At 42.2% G+C, this 20,430-nt stretch overlaps 3 protein-coding genes across 4 annotated transcripts; 2 read left to right on the top strand and 1 right to left on the bottom strand.

Annotated features, from left to right (window-relative positions):
• The first annotated feature begins 195 nt into the window (after nt 1-195).
• On the top strand, nt 196-5,982 carry ppig (peptidylprolyl isomerase G (cyclophilin G)). Its single transcript, XM_075479698.1, has 13 exons — nt 196-298; nt 908-981; nt 1,296-1,370; nt 1,467-1,574; nt 2,141-2,185; nt 2,274-2,361; nt 2,472-2,501; nt 2,604-2,743; nt 2,838-3,015; nt 3,092-3,277; nt 3,363-3,456; nt 3,612-3,751; nt 4,066-5,982. Exons 2-13 carry the CDS (start codon nt 924-926, stop codon nt 5,072-5,074), a joined length of 2,151 nt encoding a protein of 716 aa, XP_075335813.1. The 5' UTR covers nt 196-298; nt 908-923; the 3' UTR covers nt 5,075-5,982.
• On the bottom strand, nt 5,886-10,484 carry cfap210 (cilia and flagella associated protein 210). Of its 2 annotated transcripts, none has more exons than XM_075479702.1 (9): nt 10,225-10,484; nt 9,061-9,266; nt 8,765-8,938; nt 8,471-8,676; nt 8,111-8,267; nt 7,885-8,024; nt 7,598-7,790; nt 7,312-7,476; nt 5,886-7,199 (listed from the first exon to the last, which is right to left on the bottom strand). In XM_075479702.1, exons 2-9 carry the CDS (start codon nt 9,139-9,141, stop codon nt 6,846-6,848), a joined length of 1,470 nt encoding a protein of 489 aa, XP_075335817.1. In that variant the 5' UTR covers nt 9,142-9,266; nt 10,225-10,484; the 3' UTR covers nt 5,886-6,845. The 2 variants fall into 2 exon arrangements, with proteins under 2 accessions (XP_075335817.1, XP_075335816.1); XM_075479701.1 differs by lacking the exon at nt 10,225-10,484 and adding an exon at nt 10,004-10,155.
• Nucleotides 10,485-11,669: 1,185 nt separating this feature from the next.
• phgdh (phosphoglycerate dehydrogenase) lies at nt 11,670-19,971 on the top strand. The gene is made up of 12 exons (XM_075479703.1): nt 11,670-11,914; nt 14,283-14,434; nt 14,526-14,591; nt 14,698-14,752; nt 14,919-15,017; nt 15,137-15,269; nt 16,004-16,152; nt 16,262-16,414; nt 17,904-18,042; nt 18,302-18,429; nt 18,526-18,748; nt 19,495-19,971. The coding sequence occupies exons 1-12, from the start codon at nt 11,777-11,779 to the stop codon at nt 19,647-19,649; spliced, it is 1,590 nt and encodes a 529-aa protein (XP_075335818.1). The 5' UTR covers nt 11,670-11,776; the 3' UTR covers nt 19,650-19,971.
• Nucleotides 19,972-20,430: the final 459 nt, after the last annotated feature.

Genomic DNA, 20,430 nt, shown 5'->3' with positions numbered 1-20,430 from the left:
AGCTGAAAAAATAGCCATAAATGTTGGTTTAGTTGCTTGGTTTATAAAATCTAGGATAAACATTGCGCTGAATGTCAAACAGATGGAAAAAATGTTGAACACCTTAGGGGAACCTCTTCCTGACAGGTAACACTTAGGGCACACATCCCCTATCTAAACTGGTGCACGCCTCTCCACATACATTGACGTCCCCGTCGCGCCATCTTTAGAAAACAGTGAGCCCAACACTGAATGAAACTTAATTGTTGCCTTTTGTAAAAGCTACTCGCTGTATGGACTGAAATCCTTTGATTTCCAGGTGATTTGATTTAATATCATCGACGTCTTGGTGATATCTGCGTAGTTAATGTGTCGAAACTGTGCGGTTCACATTTTGTAGTTAAACCCCCTCTGCATGTCTGGTTGATGCTAAGGTTCAGCGTATTTGCTAATGCTAACGCCAGGCCCACATAATGTGGGTGACCGTGTGTCTGATTAATGGTGCTACGTTAAACCCCAAATGAAGAAGTCTGAAAACACGAACCGCTGTGGCTCTTGGGCACTAAAATATGTCGTTGCAATCGTCTCGGGTGGTTGTTTTTAAGCATGTTGCTTGGTGGCTAAAGCTAACTGACGAATCGCTATCAACTGAAAATGGTAACCCATCTGCCGCCACAGCGGCGCGTTAACGCTGAACGCGTTTTATTGACTATTTAAAAAAAAAAAAAAATTATATTTGATACAGTGTAAGTGACCCACGTGGGTTGTTTTGTCTGTAGTGGCTCTTTGCGTAGTTTCAATATGCCCGTTAGCTATTTTCACAGAGTTACTTAGATGATAATATCGGCTGCTGCCGTATGATGCATCAACGGTCGTGGGTTGGTCAGTTTTCGATTATCTTCCTGTCTTATTTGTGTCTTCCCTGCAGGAGTTTTTATGTGATCATGGGGATCAAGGTTCGCCCTCGCTGCTTCCTTGACATCGGAATCAGTAATGTTCTTGGTAAGTTGAGGACCTCAACTTTCTGCCTGCTTTGTGATTAATTAACCGAACTGCTTGTTTATTAGGTAAACATCTGTAATATGACAGCTTCTCGATACACCCCTATGCCGCAAGGCTTATAATGATCACCTTATGAAGAATCCCGTCACAGAGAGCTGCTGGTTTGACATATGGTCACTTAGAGGTTGTGTTTGTGGTGCTGTTCCTCTGTTTTATTGTCAGACTCTGTCTGAAATAAGGCAGAGCGGCAGCTGTGCCCACTCTTACCTGAGTGTAAACACAAATGAATTATTCTGACATCGGTGTCTCCACAGTTGGCAGAGTTGTGGTGGAGTTGTTTGCAGACATCTGTCCCAAAACTTGTGAAAACTTCCGATGCCTCTGCACAGGTGAATTAATTTTTGATATCAGACTCTTCCAAAAATAAAGAAATGTTACTGTTCGCAACGCGGAGTAATATAACTGAGCACTGCTGTTTTATGTAGGTGAGAAAGGCATCGGTAAAGGAACTCAGAAACCTCTGCACTACAAAGGATGCCTCTTCCATCGAATTGTGAAAGACTTCATGATTCAAGGTGGAGACTTCAGTGAAGGTGAGTTATTAATTGTGAATGATTCACATGGAGTTGAAAATCTAGGCTCTGTGTCCAAATATGAGAATATTCCAGGATTTATTTTGTCAACGTCGAGTTTTGTGACATACAGCAGTTGGTTTCAACTTAAGAACGTCGAATCATCGATTAAAAGCAACACTCTCCGGTGGATTGCAGCTTTGAACATATTTTTATTTTCCAGAAGGGCTGATTGTGAGCACGCACAAACATCTGGCTCAGGCGAATTGAACAATGGGCAGTTTTCCCTGCCAGTTCAGTCCAATTCAGCGAGTGTATGCGTAGAGTAGGTGAATCTGCTTTTCCTTATGTGCATTTTGGAGTTGAACAACGGTAAAAGTGAACGGAAATGACAAAGGGGAAAATCTTCCTTAATATCGCCAAAGTTTAATACGTTCGCCAAATACCTATTTCCTATGAAGTGTCGTCTCAATAGTTTTAATTTACTTCACATCTGGATGGAAGCCCAGCGTTTGTTTTCATTTATGGTTATGGCGTATTTATGTCGTAGCCTTTCCTTATGTTTTATGTGTTCCTTGACGACGTAGGAAATGGAAGAGGAGGCGAATCCATCTATGGAGGCTTTTTTGAAGGTAAAGAGGCCACTGTCAGAGCTGTCAGTTGTTATCCAAACCGGCGTTGGCTTCAAGATGGCAGTACAATCTTCTCCTTTTCCCTCAGATGAAAGCTTTGCGGTTAAACACAACAAGGAGTACCTGCTGTCTATGGCCAACAGGGGCAAAGATACAAACGGATCGCAGTTTTTCATGTAAGCACTGTTCTTAATTGGTACATATTTTCTGATTTCACATGTGATTAGTCGACACCGGACGCTGAATTTATGTCTTGTTTTTTCGATGGCCTGCTGTGACACTTCAGAACAACAAAACCTGCCCCACATCTGGATGGGTAAGTGCAGTATTTGAAATTCAAATTGATTGCACTGTTCACAATGCACACAATATATAGCTACTTATTAATGCTACTGGGTTTTTTTTTTTTTTTTTTCAGTGTCCATGTGGTTTTTGGCCATGTGATCTCCGGCCAAGAGGTTGTTCAAACCATGGAGAGCCAGAAATCGGATCCTAACAGCAAGCCATATGCTGAGGTGAAAGTTATGAATTGTGGAGAGCTCGTCCCTAAATCTAAAGGTTTGTTTGTTTGTTTGAACCAGTTTAATTTTTTTTAATTAGTTTTTTTGGTCACTTCTGCCAAGCGTTTCTGACACCGTTTCCATTTCTTTAGCAAAGAAAGCTGAAAAAAAGAAAGAAAAAGGCTCCTCCAGGTCCAGCAGCAGCTCCAGTGACTCTGAGAGCTCCTCGGAGTCGTCCTCTGCTTCTGAAGAGTCCGAAAAAGATTCCAAGAAGCGGAAGAAGAAGGCGAAGAAACTCAAAACGAAACAGAAGAAGAAGGAGAAGAAAAGGTACACGCCTTTAGTCAGTTGTCATCGTCTACTGTGTAAACAACGGCCAGTGTCTCAAATCGGAGCTTTTTCACAGGCCTGAAGCTGAAAGCGTGGAAGAGAAAGAACAAGAAGAGTTGGTGACATCCACTGTACGTCCTGAGGAAATACCACCAATCCCTGAGAATCGATTCCTCATGAGGAGAAGTCCTCAGACGGTCCTGAGGTCAAACGAGGAGGTCGAGATGGATCAGAGAAGGAAGGACAGCAGGCCAAGAGAGAAGTTAGTGTTTGACAGACAGTCGTAAGTACAAACATCCCGACCTAAAGCTGACCTTATTTTAATTTCTCGTTTTTATTTTTTGCAGTACTGGCATATCGTATAATTCCCAGTCACCATATCACAGGCGAATGGAGGTGACGACTCGCTCAGGCCGGAAGATAAAAGGCAGAGGACCGAGGGTAGGTGCACTGCAGCTGTGTTGACTTTTGTCCACTTTTCCACATTCAAATAATCTTTGTCCCTTTTGAGGTTTCTGTTATCACCAGAGTTTGCTCTAGTTTATTTATTCTCAGAATTATAGGACTGTGAAACATCATTACTCCTCTCCACACAGAGATACAGGACTCCATCCCGCTCTCGTTCGAGGTCTCGGGATCGCTTTCGGCGCAGCGAAACTCCGCCACACTGGCGTCAGGAAATGCAGCGCCAGAGGATGAGGGCGGTTACAGGAGAGCGCTGGATTAAGGGTGACAAGTAAGATCCTCTCACTTGAATTTTACCAGGGGTGCATCAAGCTGTGAGTGTAAATGATTGTGAGTCACTGTGAGCAGATGCAGGACATTCTGCTACAGCGTGACCTTATACAGTAAACCGTGTGCATAGAGTGCAACATTAACATCCCTTCAGTGCATTTACAGTGGCTGTTAACCTGAGAAGTTTGCAGATAATAATTTAAATGCAAAGACTTTATGCAAAATATTTCATGAATATTTAAAAAATGCCCGGTTTTGAGAATATATAAGAACACAATTAATTTTAAATCAATTTTTTAACTTTTTTTCCAACAGAGGTGACATGAACCAGGATGAAGAGCCTAAAGCTCCAAGGAGGGAGAGACGGATCTCCAACACTAAGCATGAAAACACAGCCGAGGGTAAAAAAGACAAAAAACCTCGGTCTCATAGATCTAAAAGCAAAGAAGACGCTGAAGAGAAGGATGAGAAGCATAGCAAATACAAGGCAAAGAAAAAAGATAAATCTCATAGTCGCAGTAAAAGCAGAGAAAAGAATAGAAGATCAAAAAGCAGAGATAAGGGTAACAAGCAGAAAAGTGATGATAGAAGAGGCCGCTCCAAGAGTAAAGAAAGAAATGTTGATAAGAAGGAAAAGGAGTCGGACCAGGATCACAGTAAAGATAGAAATAAGGCTCAGGAAGCCGATAAAAAGCAGAAAGAAGCTCAAAAAGGGAGCAATGGTGAGAAAATTAGGACCAAGTCGCTGAGCAAGGAGCGAGCATCTGCGAAAGATGAGCACAGATCTAGCAGCAGAAACCGAGACAGAGGTGGACGTGCCGTGTCCAAAGATAAAGACGAAAAGAGAGAGAAGGACAAAGAAAGGGGCAGGGAGCGCAGCAGGAGCAAAGAAAGACGACACGATAGTGAAAGGGAGAATAGGCGACGAGGAACATCCAGGGATAAAGATCGTCGGTCGAGAAGTCCAGACAGAAACAGAACTAGAGACTCGCACAGAGGCAGACGCTCCAGAAGCAGACGCTCCAGAAGCAGGAGTCGTAGGAGAGACCACAGCAAAGACCGATCGTCTCATAGAAAAGACCGAGAATCTGGCAGCCAAAGGAGGCGACGCAGCAGCCGCAGCAGCAGCAGCAGCAGCTCTGAGAGTGATAGAGCAGATAAGAGGAAGAGCCAAAAGAGCCCTGATTCGAAAAGAAGAGCCGATAGTGCTTCCAAATCCAAAGACCGAAGAAGCCCAGTCAGACCAGATAGTACAAAAGTCAAAGATAAAAACAATAGCAAGAGGAAGGAGTCGGAGTCTAGCTCCAGCTCCGACAGCGATTGATATTTTCCTTTCTTCTTTTTTTTTTTTTATATATATATACCCACAATTCATGCAGTATGCAACACCAGCTTTCCATCTACAGTGGGTCACAGCTCGCAGTTCTTCCACATGTAACGCGTGTGCAAGTCTGTCAAACCGCCGACACACAGATGTGAAACAGCCGCAGATTGACATTAAGGTTAAAACAAAAAAAGGACAGTGGTGACTGAACATTTAACACGGCTACAAAAAACCTGCAAGCACCGACTCCGCTGTATCGTGCAAGCAGTAGCTGAACTTCAAAATCCCCCTTTTTCCCTTCTTTTTTTTAAACGGCGTGCATAAGACAGTTGATGGCTGGCTGAAGTTGTAAGGCGCGCTCGGAGATGAGGCTCAAATAAACCGTTTCCCCAAAACTGTACAAGTACCAGGTGATCTTTTAATTTTATGACAAGAGGAAGTCATATTGAAGGCAGTTATTTTATTTTATTTTATTATTTGGTTTATTATATTTGAGCTACCCAGAAGGCCTGATATCGTTTTTGTTTTTTTAAGTTTACTGGTACTCTTACCCATGTCAAGTTACTTTATACCGAGTCTGAGAGAATATTCGTACTGTGATCCATGCTTTTTCCTGTCAATGTTTGATGAAATAGGCACACCCACTACTTTTATTCACAACAAGTCTTGTACTGTATTCCTGTTCTTTAACCTGTTAAAGACCAAATAAAAGCGGTTTCTATGAGCTCTGTTTCGTGCAAGTTGGCCACAAGTGATCTGCTGGAGTGTTTATTGATTGAAATTTAAAAAAATAAAAAAAGCTCAGTTTTGATTTGTAATGGTTTTTAATACTCTGTAAATTCTGACTCCAAAACATTATTTGCAATGGGAAAAATACAAAAATAAACAGTGATATCATTACAGGAAAATGGAAGCCGTCTCCGAATTATTGTTTTCTCCATTTGGGTTGTCATCCTTTATTGCGTGATTACATACAGCTGAAACTATCTCTTGTGTCCTGTGAATGTTTTAAGGGTTTTCAAAGTGTCCGAGTCGGTCCTAAAACAGCCACGTTCCCATGTGAGTAAGAGCGGGTTCTGCTCGATGTTCTTGGTTTTTACTGGCCTTGACGCGTCCCTCCCTTATACCCAATAGCAAAGTTCTACCTACATTACAGAATAAACTGCAGTTTATCTCAACTCTTTGTTCATTTTCCCCCTTTGCGTGGTCCTGACTATTTCCTTTGATCCAAAGCAGTTTTTAGTGTTCCCCAATCATACCTATTTCATATCTTACATTAGTCGTATCCTCCATGTTGTACCTGAGATTACACAAATTGTGTAATCTTACAAATGATGGGCATCCGTGGCCAGGTGCAATTACTTTAGCAAATTTCTCATGCAGTCTATAGACTAATACAGGCGGCCCCCCGAGGTCTCATACTATAATAATGTCAGAAATAATGTCCTTTATGCGGCTGCATCAAACCAAACGAGTGAACTGGATCACTCAATTCATTTCAGTTTTATTTATTTAGCACCAAATTACAACAAATGTCATCTCAAAGCACTTCAGTAACATAGTCCAATTCAAGCCAATTGGTACTCATTGTGTGTTAAAGAATAGAGCTGTGGCGAAATGAGAAATACTCGTTTCAGGGAGACTAAAACTTTTAAAGATAACAGTTTGTCTGACAGACTGCAGAGACCTCATCAAGCTTTAGATAAACTGCAGAATATTTCTTTCTTTTTTTTTTTTCACTGTGAAAGGAAGACTGAAGAACCCCTGCCAATCACCATGTGAATCCAAGCCTCCTCTTTCCATTCTGAATGTCTACAGCTTCGTGAAGCTTTTTAATGCTCTCTGTGACACCAGAGACATATTTGGGCATCTGAGCGCCGGTACGGTCCTGAACTTGGTAGCTAGGCCTGACTCCACCAAAAACAGGACCGTGCCCACCTCCGATCCCTTCTCTCGCAGCTTTGTAAAGGGGAAACACATTTCTCTTAGCTACTGCTGCCGCGCCGATGACGTGCTGCGAATACTCTTGAAACTTGTGTTCCTCCTCAGCGCTGAGTTCCGCGTTCTTCGCCTCAAACTCACGTTCATACTCTCTCAGCCGCTGAAGCCTGGCACTTTTCTCAGCCTGTATTTGAGAGATGAAAGAGAAACATCACACAGGTCTTCTTCTAAAACGGCACCTGCCATAATTGTTCGGCTCTGAAACGACAAAGTGGATTTTCTCCTCGGATAACTACCAGTTGTGCAGCATTATAGTCTCGCAGTTTTCTCTCATCTTCTCTGATTTTCCTAGCCTTCAGTTGTTGTTTCTCAGAAAATATTCTGTCGGCCTCCCTCTTTGCCCGCAGTGAGTCTCGGGTGTCCTGCTCAGTGATTTTGTCCCTCTGCTCCTTTTCTCGTTTCTGGTAAAGACAGTTCGTGCCGCAGTTGTGATTCCCATTAGTTTAATGCAGCTACACTCGTGAAGATAATAGCCGAAACATAACCCCCATTTATAAATATAATGCACGTGTACGCTGTTACCATGAAGTCTCTGTGTGCCGCGATCGACTTCAACATCGCAGCCTTTTTCTCCTCCTCCTCCAGCTGCAGCATCGCCTGTTTGGCATCCCGCTCAGCGACAGCTTTGGCAATCCCCTGCTCCTCACTCGCAGCTTGCTCCTGCTGTGTGGCCGTCAGTTTGCTGAAGATCCCTTCTCTGCGGAGCTGAGCCTCTCTTGATGATAAACAAAACAAAATAAACAAAACCCTGATGATTGTCATATGCAAACCAAAATCTGCATCCTCACACTCATTCCACAGGGTCTTACTTAAACAACTCCTTTTCTCTTGCTTTCCGTAACTGCATTATTTTCTGTTTGGCAGAGAGAAAAAGTTTCCTTCGCTCCTCTTCGGCCTCCCGTTTCTGTGCATCAGTCGCTCTTATGAGGTCCCTGCTGGTGAGATGCTCCTGTAAACACACAACATGCACTTGTGAATGGAATGGTGGGTAAAATGAGGATGCACTTCCTTTATAATCTGCTGATGTGGCCCAACCAGGTGAGCTTGCATGAGGTCTCTCTTCTGGCTTGCTTGGTGTTCTGACTCCATTCTTTGCTCCCACTGATAGAGCTCTTGAAGACACTGGATTTCCTCTCCTTCCTTCTTGTTCTGCAGCTTCTGTTGCTCTTTTGCCAACTCGTGTTCATTCATCCTGGAGTATAAGAAAAATAAAATATCATCTCAAAGCATTTTTTTCTTCTCTACATCCTTGTTCTCTAGCTCTTGGTTGGAATTAATCAGTCAGGAGAAATGGGCCCACAGTTCATTCACATGCAGTTCTTCCATAAAAAATGACAAAATCCACAAGACAAACAGAAAATGACAAAACTTCAGAGGCTGACTGTTAACTCTTACTGCTTTTTCAGGTCCTCTGCAATGGCCTGTCTCTGCAGTTTCTTTTGTAATGTCGTCTCCTGCTCCTTTCTCAAAGCTTCACCCTCTCTGGTCTTCACCATTTCCAAGAACTCTTTATCCGCATCTTTGGTGGCACTTTTTATTCTTTGCTTCAGTTCCGTCTGAGCTTCCCTCTCCTTCAGCACCTCTGTAAGCAGCAGTGCACGCTGGGGAAGTTGCAAAAAACCCATTTGTTATCCCGAAAATCTATTGCGGTGTGCATCTGTGGTGCATAAATGCTCGAAGAATACCAACATGCAATCCTTTGACCCGGTCGGTTTGAAAATACAGCTGACTCTTGGCTTTTTCTATGGCCTCTTTTCGCTTTTGTTCCCTGTATTTGGCTTCTTCTGCGTCCATCAATTTTCGCTTCTCTTCCTCAATCTGATCTCGAATCTTCTTTGCCTCTAGCTTCTTTTGCCTCTGACCCTGTGATCGATGCACACATACAGTGTTTTAATGTTATGCTTTTGAGTGTGTGCAACTGTTTGCAACCGAACAGAAATGCCATACTGAGTGATCTCTGAGAACAGATCTGTACTGGAACTTACAGCGATGGTATTGGGCCACAGTTTCACAACTTCTTGCGACTGCAGGTGCAGAGCCTTTCTCTGCATTGTTGTTTCTCTCATACGCTCCGTTTCTCTATTCACCCCTTTCAGTTCATCTTGAATCCTGAGCCAGTCAGCCTTACTTAAAACAGTGACTCGTCTCAGATCTGGGGGCTGGAATATTTCAACGGCCTCACCTACAGATGCTTTTTTAGAAATACAAAAAAAAAAAAAAAAAGAGTAAAAGAAATTTGTAAGAACACTTACAAATGGATTACTAAATCCAGAAAATATGATATAGGAACTTTCAATGTACACTACAATTTGTGTCACTTTGAGGCCCGTGGAGACAAAGGTGCACATGAAATACTGTTCTGCAATATATCATTCATTGCATTTATTGCCGATAATACAATGACTCAGTATTTAGCAAAGGTTCTTCTTTTTGGCAACATTTAAATTAAATTGACCGGGGCTACATGATTCCTGTTATAATGTATGTTGCGGTCCTGCACAAAACTTTAACTAAATACAAAAAAAGTCCTATTTTGTTGAAACTAAAAGTAAAAATAGCTGCATATTGATTTAATGTCTTTCCACCACAACCATGTCATGGTTTGTGGAAAAAGGCTTTAAAAGTGCATTTACCGGAAATATAAACTGAGAAGTGGACGCAGAAAACTAGGATTGTTTTCTTTGCAAAGAATCAGAAAATCTTAAAACCTTTTATTACTTTATATGACAAAAAAAAAAACAACGGAATATACATCTAATATTAATGAAAAGTAGCCAAAACTGGTAGAAAATATCATAAAGACGTTGTTTTATCTAAAAATATGATAACTGTGACATTCATTCATTCTGTGTCATTAAAAAGTAACATTTAGATTTTTTTATTTAAGATATCTGTGTTTGTGTTCTTCTTATTTTCTGTTGCTCTCACCTTTTTTGCTGTATCCTGACCGACGGCCGTGCTCACCCACCGATGCCATGTGAAATTGATATATAAGATTTAAAAAAATGACTACGAAAATTATGAATTTTCTAATTAAAAAGGTGAGTCTGACGCTTTTCAGTGCGGTAAGCTAGCTGTATTCTAGACTGGATCCGCTCTAATGTCTGACCCAGCCTATTCTGATACTGAAAACCAATCACCGAACTTACCATGGCCCAAATAGCCAATCACAACAGCGCACCCCTTCCACTGTACACCTCCCGCTGATCCAATATAGACAATATAGCATCAGGCCTGTGGGTCTTCATTTGTTGGGCTGTCTCCAGGCAACGACGACCTCAATCAGAAACCATTCCTTTGTCCACCATAAGGGGGCATTGTTTTTTACCTATAAAACATACCACCAAGTATTGGTTCACCAAAATGTACAAATAATGCAATAAATTCTCCAAAAAAAGGTTTTTCATTTGTCTACATAGTCATTTATCTAAAAACACTGTTTGAATTTTTTTATTTCTAATATGTCTTTCATCTAGGAAAGCACTATGTTTAATTATTAGCATACCTAAAAAACATCCTTTAAATTGTTTAAATACATTTTGATTTGATGTATTTTATCCCCCAAAATGGAAAGCACAACGTTCCATATAAAGAAAGCTGGCTTGACTAACTCTTGTCTGTGCTCTGGAACAAATTAAAACTTTTTTAAAGGCTCATAGCTCATTCAAGTCTCTCTTCTGTGGCTCTTGTCCCTGGTAATTGACTGAGGAAAGCAGTTCATCACAGCTGGCTGACGGTGACACACGGGAACATGAACACACATGAACATTTTTCAGCAGTGTGACCAAGGCAGACGTGTAAAATTACTGGGCCAGCATTGACATAAGAGGGATGTCACGCGCTGCCTAATGAGTCAGGTGATGAACAGGGTCTGTTCAATTAAGGCTTGCTTGACCTGACTTAGGGTTAGTTACTTAGTGTGAAATGAGGGTAAACATGAACAAGGTTGATGTTCCTTGCAAAATGTGACTCAACGGTGTGAGCTTATAGGTGACCATGCCTATTCAGATAAATGTGTGGCGTGTGAGCCAGAATAAACAACCAAGGCACTGTCTGATCAGGGTCAGTTCTGTTGTAATTGGTCAAGTTATGGCTTCACCGTGGTTTGCTTGTGTCCCAGAAAACAAGTCCAATCTTCTGGGCCGCAGCACTTTGGCCATCTGAGATCACTTTCATACTAAACCTCAAACATGATATTCTTCTCTTTCTTTCACATTTCTATTCGACTTAAGCCTTAAATTACTTTTTTTCAGCCACTTTAGAAGGATTTTCGTTTCACTATGTTCTACTTTTTTTTCTACTTTTGGCTTTTACGCAGTAAAAAAAAATAGGTGACTTTGTAATAAGTAGCACTGCTAAACTACTTTGAAACTTAAAACCACAGCAAACTGCAGCTTGAAAACGCCACTTTGTAGGACTTCGGATTCCAATGAGCGCCTAAGATGTTTCTACTTTTTCTTCAACTTTTGCTCTTTCATAACGCTCAAAAGTCACACGAGACTGGTTGCGAGCATTTGCCTGAACTGGTCCCCATCATGCGGTTGCGTCACAACAGGAGATGCACGAGAGGCGGGACCACGCTGAGTGGAAAGAAGAAACAACTATTCAAATCCAGTAGAAGTGAAAAGAACTCCCGAGTGTCCATCGTTTCATCAGCCCTTCCACCTCCTGCAACGAGCAGCTCGCAGTGAAAGCCTCAAAATGGCCCCGATTTCCATCAAAACCGTGTTAATCAGTGAAAGCGTTGACCCTCGCTGCAGGGCGATTTTGGAGGACAACGGCATCCGAGTCACCGAAAAGCAGAATATGAAAAAGGAAGAGTTAATCACAGAGATCAAGGTAAGGCCCGTGCATGTGAAATCTGTTGCATCGCATGCATCTGACACGCTCTCCCTTTTCTTTCCCCTCCGTAACAAGCAGCTCTTTTCTGCAAAGTTTAGTCGCATCATTTGAAATGTTCGCTGCACTTGTCTGGTTGGAAGGGGGGAAAGTTGGCAGAAAGTAAGTAACACAATGAGAGGGACCGATAGTTTTAAGTCGACACGAAGTTTAATTTAATTCAAGACGCGCTCATTTTGGATTATAAAATATTAATCGCCGGTCCTGGCACGTTTCTCTCAGGTTGAAGCGCAGATTTTTTTGCTTAGTTCCGCCCATTTTGAGGCTGATGCAACTCGTCACTGACTTCCATCACTGCTACAATCAGCCGGCTGGTAGCTCCTACAAGATAAAAGTAACAGTGAAAAATATTTGCACTATTTAGATTTATTGGACAAGAGGCCTGTTACAGAAGCGTGTTGCGGTTGAAGCATCCTTGTAGAGACTGGATGGATTGTTATGTAATGCTCTACATGGCTGGACTCCCCTCTGCAGGGCCCCTGGGTCACATGTGAGCTGTGGGCACCATTTAAACACCATTAACCTGTTGTTATGTTTTTTTTTTTTTACGCATTTGGAAATTAAGCATACTATGATAAGGATGGAAATGGGGAAACTTGAAACAAATGTTCCCAATTTAGCAACAAATGAATATTTATACTTGCTTGAGTTACTTTTTTAAAAACAATTTTGAGAAGGAGTTATTTGGTTGTGAGGACTTGATTTAAAAAAAAAAAAATAAATAAATAAAAACCTGTAACCCTGAAAATAATCCTCATCAGAAGAGGTTCCCATAGTCACCAGTTTGCACATTTATGCAACATGCTTTTGCAAGGAGATGCTGTATTGACAAATGATAACTACCATACGTTTTTATCTTTTCTACTCTCATGTGGCCGAGACTTTGTTTGCCCCTGCCTCTTCAAAGTCTCATCTTGAGTTGGTGACCCCTCCATCTTCTGCTCTGTGTATTACAGCCCTGTGTTACATAGTCCAGTACTGCCACCCTCTAATGACCCTAAGCAGGCCAGTTTCCAAACTACGAAATGGAAACATGCACAATTCTGGTTCCACCTTTCCTTTTTTTGAGCATTCAAGAGTTCAAAAGTCATCTTGAAACGCACCTGCTGCTCGCACCTTTAGCAACATTAATTTAGTCAGGACAAAGGAAGAATATGAAAGCAATACAACCACATTCTTTTGTCCTTTATTTCTGATATACTTGATATTAATATTTCCTCCAAACTAATCCAAGATGAATGAATATGAAGTCATACCAACTGTTAGATAAGTGAATAATTTAAACAGTATTGATTACTGCTACCACAAGACACTGAATGGTAGGTGTTTAAATGAAGACAGTGACCCAGTTCTAATGGTGATTTGGAGTAATGGTCATCTAGCCCTTCAAACAGGACTTTCGGGGGCCTTTTGGAGAGTCATATGACCACAACTCCTTGATGAATAAAAGAAAAGGTCCGTACTTTACCTCTGAAAACTGAGGTGTGGGGCCTAGGGGAAGGAATTGGGAGTCGACCCATTGTGTTCTGTTTCAAAAATAGTTCCAAAATAAAGTTGTGCTGACATCCAGGGTGCTGTTAAGCCACGTGCTGAGGATCATTCCTTTATGGTTTTGCAAGGACGAGCGATGAGACAAATGGTGGTCAGAGTTGGGAGTTACCACCTGAACAAGCCATCTACCGAACATAAGATGTACTCCCCAGACTTCTGTTGGAAGCTGTAAAAATAAGCTTACCATATGGCAGATGAGTAGTCGGGAATAATGCTGTCATGCACATACACAAAGACAGTCTAAATGTCAGCATTTTAAAAAGATATTCATCTTCAGTTATTTATCTATTTAGTATTTAATTATTTACTTAGCCTAGCTTCCAAGTACCCACTACAGTTTTTGTCCCTTTTTTTTTTTGGACCAATGTCCACACACTAAACACAGATCAGTTTGAACTCTGTCCCATTTTCTGATATGAGGGGGGAAACCTATTCAATCAAAAGATAAAACACACACATCGGACCACAGTTTCAAAATGACTTGCCAGAAGTAAAGGCTTGTGATTTAGTGCATTCTAAGATCACATGTCCACTATCAGAGTGAATATCTGTTATACTATATTAGACCTTCTAACTGGACCCGGCAGGTCTTTGGGGGAAATTAAACCTGAAACAGACAATAACGTTGCTCTAGAAGCAGGATTAGGCAGTATGTAACGCTTAAAGGTTTTAGTTATGCCCTGCTGAAGGGGTGCAGCTGTGTGTAGCCTTGAGCAGTTTAAATGCTACAAACGATGTGCTTTCCTTTGCACCCTAGAACTACGACGGCCTCGTTGTCAGATCCGCAACAAAGGTAACAGCTGACGTTATAAATGCTGGAGATAATCTCAAAATTATCGGGAGAGCAGGGACCGGTGTGGACAATGTGGACGTACCCGCTGCCACCAAAAAGGGCGTCATTGTCATGAAGTAAGTGTCCAGTTTCTGCACATATTGCACATGCTTGTTTTCTTGTGCAGCTCCGCTATAACGCACCGTCCACTGACTGTTTTTTCTGCAGCACACCCAGTGGTAACACAATCAGTGCCGCCGAGCTGACATGTGCCCTGCTGATGAGCCTCTCAAGGCAAGATGAGTCTTGCTTCTGTGAACAAATGTCAACAGTGCCTTTAATAGCAGTTAAGTGCTTTAATGTGTCAATCTGTTTTTTTTTTTGTTTGTTTGTTTTTTAGAACTATACCTCAAGCCACGATGTCGATGAAACAGGGGAATTGGGATCGCAAAAAGGTGAGCAAAGATTTCCATCGAGCCCCTGTTTGCATTTGGCCCCCGACGCGGTTTATCTTGCATGGTTGGCTCCATTGTTCATCCATTTGTCAATAATCAAATGTGACACTTGCTGCACGGTTTATAGTTTGTTCTGGGCGTCTGTGTTGGATTTTTAATTTTACAGTTCATGGGCGCAGAGTTGTATGGCAAAGTGCTCGGAATAGTTGGACTTGGACGGATAGGAAAGGAAGTTGCCACGAGAATGCAAGCATTTGGAATGAGGGTAAGCAAGAAGAACGCTACGTGATGAGACTTGTGAGCTCACAGTTCTCATTAGCTTTACAAACATAACAAAACAAGTTTCTTTCTCTCTCTCTCTCTCTCTCTCTCTCTCTCTGTCAGACAATCGGTTATGATCCAATCACTCCACCTGAGGTGACGGCTGGCTGGGGGGTGGAGCAGATGTCCCTGGAGCAGCTTTGGCCCCAGTGTGACTACATCACAGTTCACACTCCCCTCATGCCCTCCACTGTCGGTGAGTTTCACACTCCCGACTGGATTTACAGCTGACGCGTCGCTCACGGCACAGCCGACCCGTGACGTCAAAATGACGTTTCAGGCCTGGCGCTTGCCTTGAAAAGACGGCGCAGCGCTTTGTCGTGTACCAGTTGATTATTTTTTTTTTAAACTTGGCTGCACCGAGAACGACCAATTTGAGACCAGGCTCAGTCAGGAGGTGCGTTTGTACAGGCACCTTTATAAAACTGCAGTGAAACAGCACAGGGACCACGTAAACTCTCAAAACTCGTGGACAGAACTTTGGGGAAAGAGGGAAAGTTCTGTAAGAGTGTGCGGAAGAAGCTACGGGACAGATTGGTGAAGGCGAAGAAGAGGGCAGAGGCTCGAAGTGGTGATGCCGGGGGCTTCAGACCTTCACCTCTTTTAACTGAATTAAAAAATGTAAATTATCCAGATACTGCAGCAGTATCATTGATGACAGTATTCCTGCTCTTGACAGGGGCATTGTTTTCTTCTCCACTTTCTTCGTTGTAGAGTAGCGGTAACCTTCACATAGCAGCAACACCTCTGGGACGGAGAAAATTGCAACTACTGGCGCATCAACTTGCGCCACCATATATAGCCGGCACTAAATCGTGACGTCATCAACACTGCTCGCACTAGCAGACGCGGCAACCGAGCCTTAAAGCAGTGGCACTAAGAGAGGCCGGCTGATGCTGTAGAGCTTAGGTTTTTTTTGTGTGTTTTAAGGTCTGCTCAATGATGAATCATTTGCCAAGTGCAAGAAAGGAGTGAAGGTTGTGAACTGTGCAAGAGGTGGCATCATTGATGAGGCTGCTCTCCTCAGAGCTTTGGAGTCTGGACAGTGTGGAGGAGCGGGACTTGATGTCTTTGTTGAGGTGAGATCACAGCCACTGAATGTGGCTGTGATATATAATATTGCTCCTATTACAGTTAGTCTTTTTATTTTGAATAAAAACACATATTACTTTGTGTTACTGGCCACAGGAACCACCCAAGAACCGCTCTCTGGTGGACCATCCCGGCGTCATCAGCTGTCCTCACCTGGGAGCCAGCACCAAGGAGGCTCAGGCTCGCTGTGGGGAGGACATCGCCCTGCAGATTGTGGACATGGTGAAGGGCAAGAACTTGGTTGGAGCAGTAAGTCCCACCCAATGTTCTTACATGTAACTTTTTAAACCATGAGCTTTCGCCCTTATCAAACATATGAAGAGGGTTCTGATGTGAGCTTTGGAAGGATTTGGGAAAGAAAGGATACCTCAAATAAATTTAGCAAAAAGATGGCAGTCTACTTAAAACACTGACTATATAACCTGAGGGGTGAACCTGAAGCATTAGTGATTCATCTAACGAAGCTGACTCCTGACTACATCGCCATGGTAACTTTTTGGGTTAAAATCAGCTGTGAAAAGTAAATCTCTTTCTCCGAATCTTTTCCTGATGATATTCACTCAGTCAAGTAGATTTTGTGCTGATGGTACAGGTGTTTTATATATATATATATATATATATATATATATATAACCCTCTTGCATTCAATACAAGAATATGCTTTTGCACTTGGTCGTGATTTGCTGTCAGATCTGTTTTGTACAAAACGAAATGTACCTCTTGCTATATATTACAAAGGATATCCAATTGGAAAAGGTCTTTCTTGTACTTAACCGAGGGAAAGTGAATCCCTTAATTTAAATGTACCAGGAGTTAATATAAACAACCATTTTTCAGAAATAACTTTTTAAATCCCTCACAGCTCTCTTTATCACAACATTTTCCTTGACTAAAGTAGGCAGCTTTCCATAGTTATTACCTCCGCAAAGGAGGTTATGTGATCGCCCGAGTTTGTCTGTTTGTCTGGATGTTCGTTCGTCTGTTCGTGCTGCAATATTGCGACCTCCACAAGGTGGCGCGACCTCAAGGTGCCAGAGCCAAAGCCAGACAGAATGCATAGTGCGCGGATTTGCTGTAATTAGCACAACAAAAGATTGCAACGGCAAGCCAGTGTGCATAACTGCATATAGCGTAATAATAACGGCGAACACTGCTTCCCGACAAAACATTATAACAATCATAATATTAATTAAATAATAATAATTAATAACGGCGAACACTGCTGTTCAATAATGAATAGGGAGAAGGGAATGCCTCTTCTGCTGACAGCGCCAAAGAACAAGTAGCCCACATCAGGAACGTATATCCATACATGGCTCGCTATCCACAGGTAGGTTGGTGGTTGGCGGAGGTCTGCACTCTCTGAGTGCATTTCTAGTTTATTTTGTGCATCAGAGGTCAAACTATTTGTGTCAAACACCTCCTTTTCATGGGAGCAACCACACTGCTGGAAGCAGAAATTCAGGGTTCATATACAAAGTTGATGCCCATTATTTCCGAGCAGAGCGTTTTCATGCTTGCTAACATGGAGAAAAACTACATGTGATATAATTTCACTGCTCTGTAATTCCTGTCTCTTAAAAGAAGCCGAAATGCACCAGCATGAGAATCTTTTAAACCCAAAAAAATCAAATCTGTCTTCCAGTAAAGATTACATGCAGATGTACGTCAGCTCTGGATGTTCACTGAGTGTCTGCAGATCAAACAGTCTGATTGTTTCTGGGCTCTCTTTGCGCAGGTAAATGCACAGGTTTTGGCCAGCACGTTCTCCCAGGACTCTCAGCAGTTGATCAAACTTGGAGAAGCTGTTGGAGCTCTGCTTCGATCTTGCAGTGCTTCTAAGAATCCATTCAGCCTCGTACAAATAACGACTCAAGGTAAAATGACCCGTCTAACCTGTTTTTGTAACCGGTGACCTGAAGAAGAGTGGCGTCACCGAAGAGTAACTGTAGGAAGTGCCATTTCCGCCCTCTAGTGGTGTCAGTGTGAATCTCATCATGTAGTGTATATACTGTATTGTGAAAATTTAAGTTATTTTCTTTTTTCTTAGAATATATCACTCTGCTTTGAAGTGTTTCCTTAGCTTGCCAGATTGCATGTTACACTTAACATTGTGCACTGTTGTCTACAAACCAGGGGACTGCATGAAGTCCGGCACTGGTTACATGACGTCAGCTGTCCTGGTCGGACTGCTCAGCCATGAATCTGAGTGTTCCCCTAACCTCATCAATGTTCTGAGTCTCGCCAAGGAGACTGGCATCACGGTATGAACTCATCTCAGCGAATGCCACATGACGGCAGTTTGCGTTTGTCTTCGGAAGGCGAAAAAAACTTTTCATGTGTGTCATCTTTCTCTTCAGGTGAATCAAACCCACTGTGCTTCTGCCGGGGCAGCTGAAGGTGCTTGCAAGGTGGAGATTGTGGCCAACGGCTGCAGCTTTAAAGCCATCGGCTCAGTTCAAGGTGGCGTTCCAGTCCTGCTGGAGCTGAGTGACAGCGTGTTCAGACAGCCCGTCTCTCTCACTGGAAAACTGCTGTTCTTCAAGGCCTCTGCCGGTCCGCAGCTGCTGTCCTCGGTGGCTGGTGAGAAAATGTTTTTGGCTGAATGAAAATGAGTCCTGTGAAAGGGATGCTGATAGCTTATCTGTCTCGATGTTTTTGGAAATATATTCTTCCTGCTGTAAAACAATGTCTGACTATCAGCAAAGTAAAGTATCAAAGTAATTGTGCATTTCTAACTCTAAGGATGGACCATTGTTGTGTCCACACATAGCGTACAACTTAGCAAAGAACCGATTTTAGTTAGTATCTTTCGACGCATAATGTATTCCCATTTCTTTTGTTACATTTACCACGACAACAAAAAAAGAGTTAAAGATAACATTGTTTGACAAGCTTTAGACGTTATTTTTGCTGCCACAAACGGATTTTCATAGAGCTGAAAACTTAAGAACTAATAGGGAAACGGGGAGAAACGGCTGAGATATGCCAGATGACACAAGAAGTGGACTGAAAATGAGTGGAAACGGGTCTTATGGAGGGATCAATCCTCCCCAGAGCCAACATTATTGAGGCAGTGTGGGATCATCTCAAAACCTTTGCACAGTGCTGCACGTCTAACTTGGAATGAACGGGTTCTCGCCAAAATCAAGAATAAAACTCAACCTTATTTTCCTCCCCACTGCTGCTTTGTATACAGCCATCCTCAAAGACCTTTCATTTAGACAAAAGGTGGCATTGAGTTCAGACCTCTAAATTAAAGTTTTCTCTGGGTATGTTTTCTGCCTTAAATTCACACCCATATTCTCTTCCGATTGTTCTTTGTGTAGGACTTTTGGCCTCAAAGGGAGTGGAGATTGAGTCTTTCAGCGCTCCTGTGGACCGCGCTGGGGATCTGTGGTATTGTGTGGGGATGTCCTCTTTCTTGCCAGATCTCAGTGCCTTGAAGCCTTTGGTTAAGGATGCAGCGCAGCTCAGCATTTAAATGACAGCAGCAACACCCACGCAGTCCCAGAATAACAATTAGTCTGTGAAAGTCATATCGTTAGTAAGATCGTTTTATATAAACGATCTGTCTTGGTCTTTGTGTTTACAGCTAGAAATAGGTGTGCAGAAGTTGCACACTTTAGAAAAACTTTTCTATTTTCAGAACATTCCAGTGTTAATGTGTTTGTATGAGCTTGTCGAGGTAAAAAACTAAATAAAATGTTTGTCACGATGGTTGGCTCATTTAAACATTTCAAACCTTTAAATTGAAAAGTGACTACGCACAACCCTGCAATAAAACTGCCATTCTTTTAAAACAACCCAGTCTCACATTTGAATATGTAATAGCCTCGTTGGCTTATGCTACAAAATGTATTAGTTTTGCTTGAAAGGTTGGAAAATTGTGGAAAGCCTACCATGGTAATCTGAATGGGAGAAAAAGTAGAGCTTACTTTTACATTTTCAACATTATTATTTTGAACTCGAGCTATTTTCCTTAACACCAACAGGTAGTATGCTGCCTAAAATTAGCCTAACCGTGGTTGAAAAGGAACTTTCAAAATAATTTGAGAGCCATCATATTATCCCCATTATATTGGTACCAGATAGGACACAATCCCCAGTCTCCTGGGTGAAAGAGTTGTGTGTGACTGGCTTTTACTACCATCAAAGAGGGGGAAAAAAAAGGATAGTCAGTGCACATGTTGTGGGGAAATTAGGACATTAAAGTCGACATTTCACAATTTTAGAGCCACTAATGTGAAACAAACACATTTTGC

This window comes from Odontesthes bonariensis, chromosome 12, assembly GCF_027942865.1.
Source record: "Odontesthes bonariensis isolate fOdoBon6 chromosome 12, fOdoBon6.hap1, whole genome shotgun sequence".
NCBI classification, from domain to species: Eukaryota; Metazoa; Chordata; class Actinopteri; order Atheriniformes; family Atherinopsidae; genus Odontesthes; species Odontesthes bonariensis.
The sequence above is the reverse complement of the archived record's forward strand: the minus strand, read 5'-3'. Positions and strand labels throughout refer to the sequence as shown.

What these genes read in the sequence shown, in the direction of transcription:
- ppig (XM_075479698.1), top strand. Translation starts at nt 924, where the DNA reads ATGGGGATCAAGGTTCGCCCTCGCTGCTTCCTTGACATCGGAATCAGT. An exon ending in CTTCCGATGCCTCTGCACAG is followed by an intron (nt 1,371 to 1,466) that starts GTGAATTAATTT and finishes TGTTTTATGTAG; the next exon opens with GTGAGAAAGGCATCGGTAAA. An exon ending in CCTGCCCCACATCTGGATGG is followed by an intron (nt 2,502 to 2,603) that starts GTAAGTGCAGTA and finishes TTTTTTTTTCAG; the next exon opens with TGTCCATGTGGTTTTTGGCC.
- phgdh (XM_075479703.1), top strand. Translation starts at nt 11,777, where the DNA reads ATGGCCCCGATTTCCATCAAAACCGTGTTAATCAGTGAAAGCGTTGAC. An exon ending in AGTTAATCACAGAGATCAAG is followed by an intron (nt 11,915 to 14,282) that starts GTAAGGCCCGTG and finishes TTTGCACCCTAG; the next exon opens with AACTACGACGGCCTCGTTGT. An exon ending in CGTACAAATAACGACTCAAG is followed by an intron (nt 18,043 to 18,301) that starts GTAAAATGACCC and finishes TCTACAAACCAG; the next exon opens with GGGACTGCATGAAGTCCGGC.
- cfap210 (XM_075479701.1), bottom strand. Translation starts at nt 10,052, where the DNA reads ATGGCATCGGTGGGTGAGCACGGCCGTCGGTCAGGATACAGCAAAAAA. An exon ending in GCAGAGGACCTGAAAAAGCA is followed by an intron (nt 8,268 to 8,470) that starts GTAAGAGTTAAC and finishes CTTATACTCCAG; the next exon opens with GATGAATGAACACGAGTTGG. An exon ending in ACCTCATGCAAGCTCACCTG is followed by an intron (nt 8,025 to 8,110) that starts GTTGGGCCACAT and finishes GTGTGTTTACAG; the next exon opens with GAGCATCTCACCAGCAGGGA.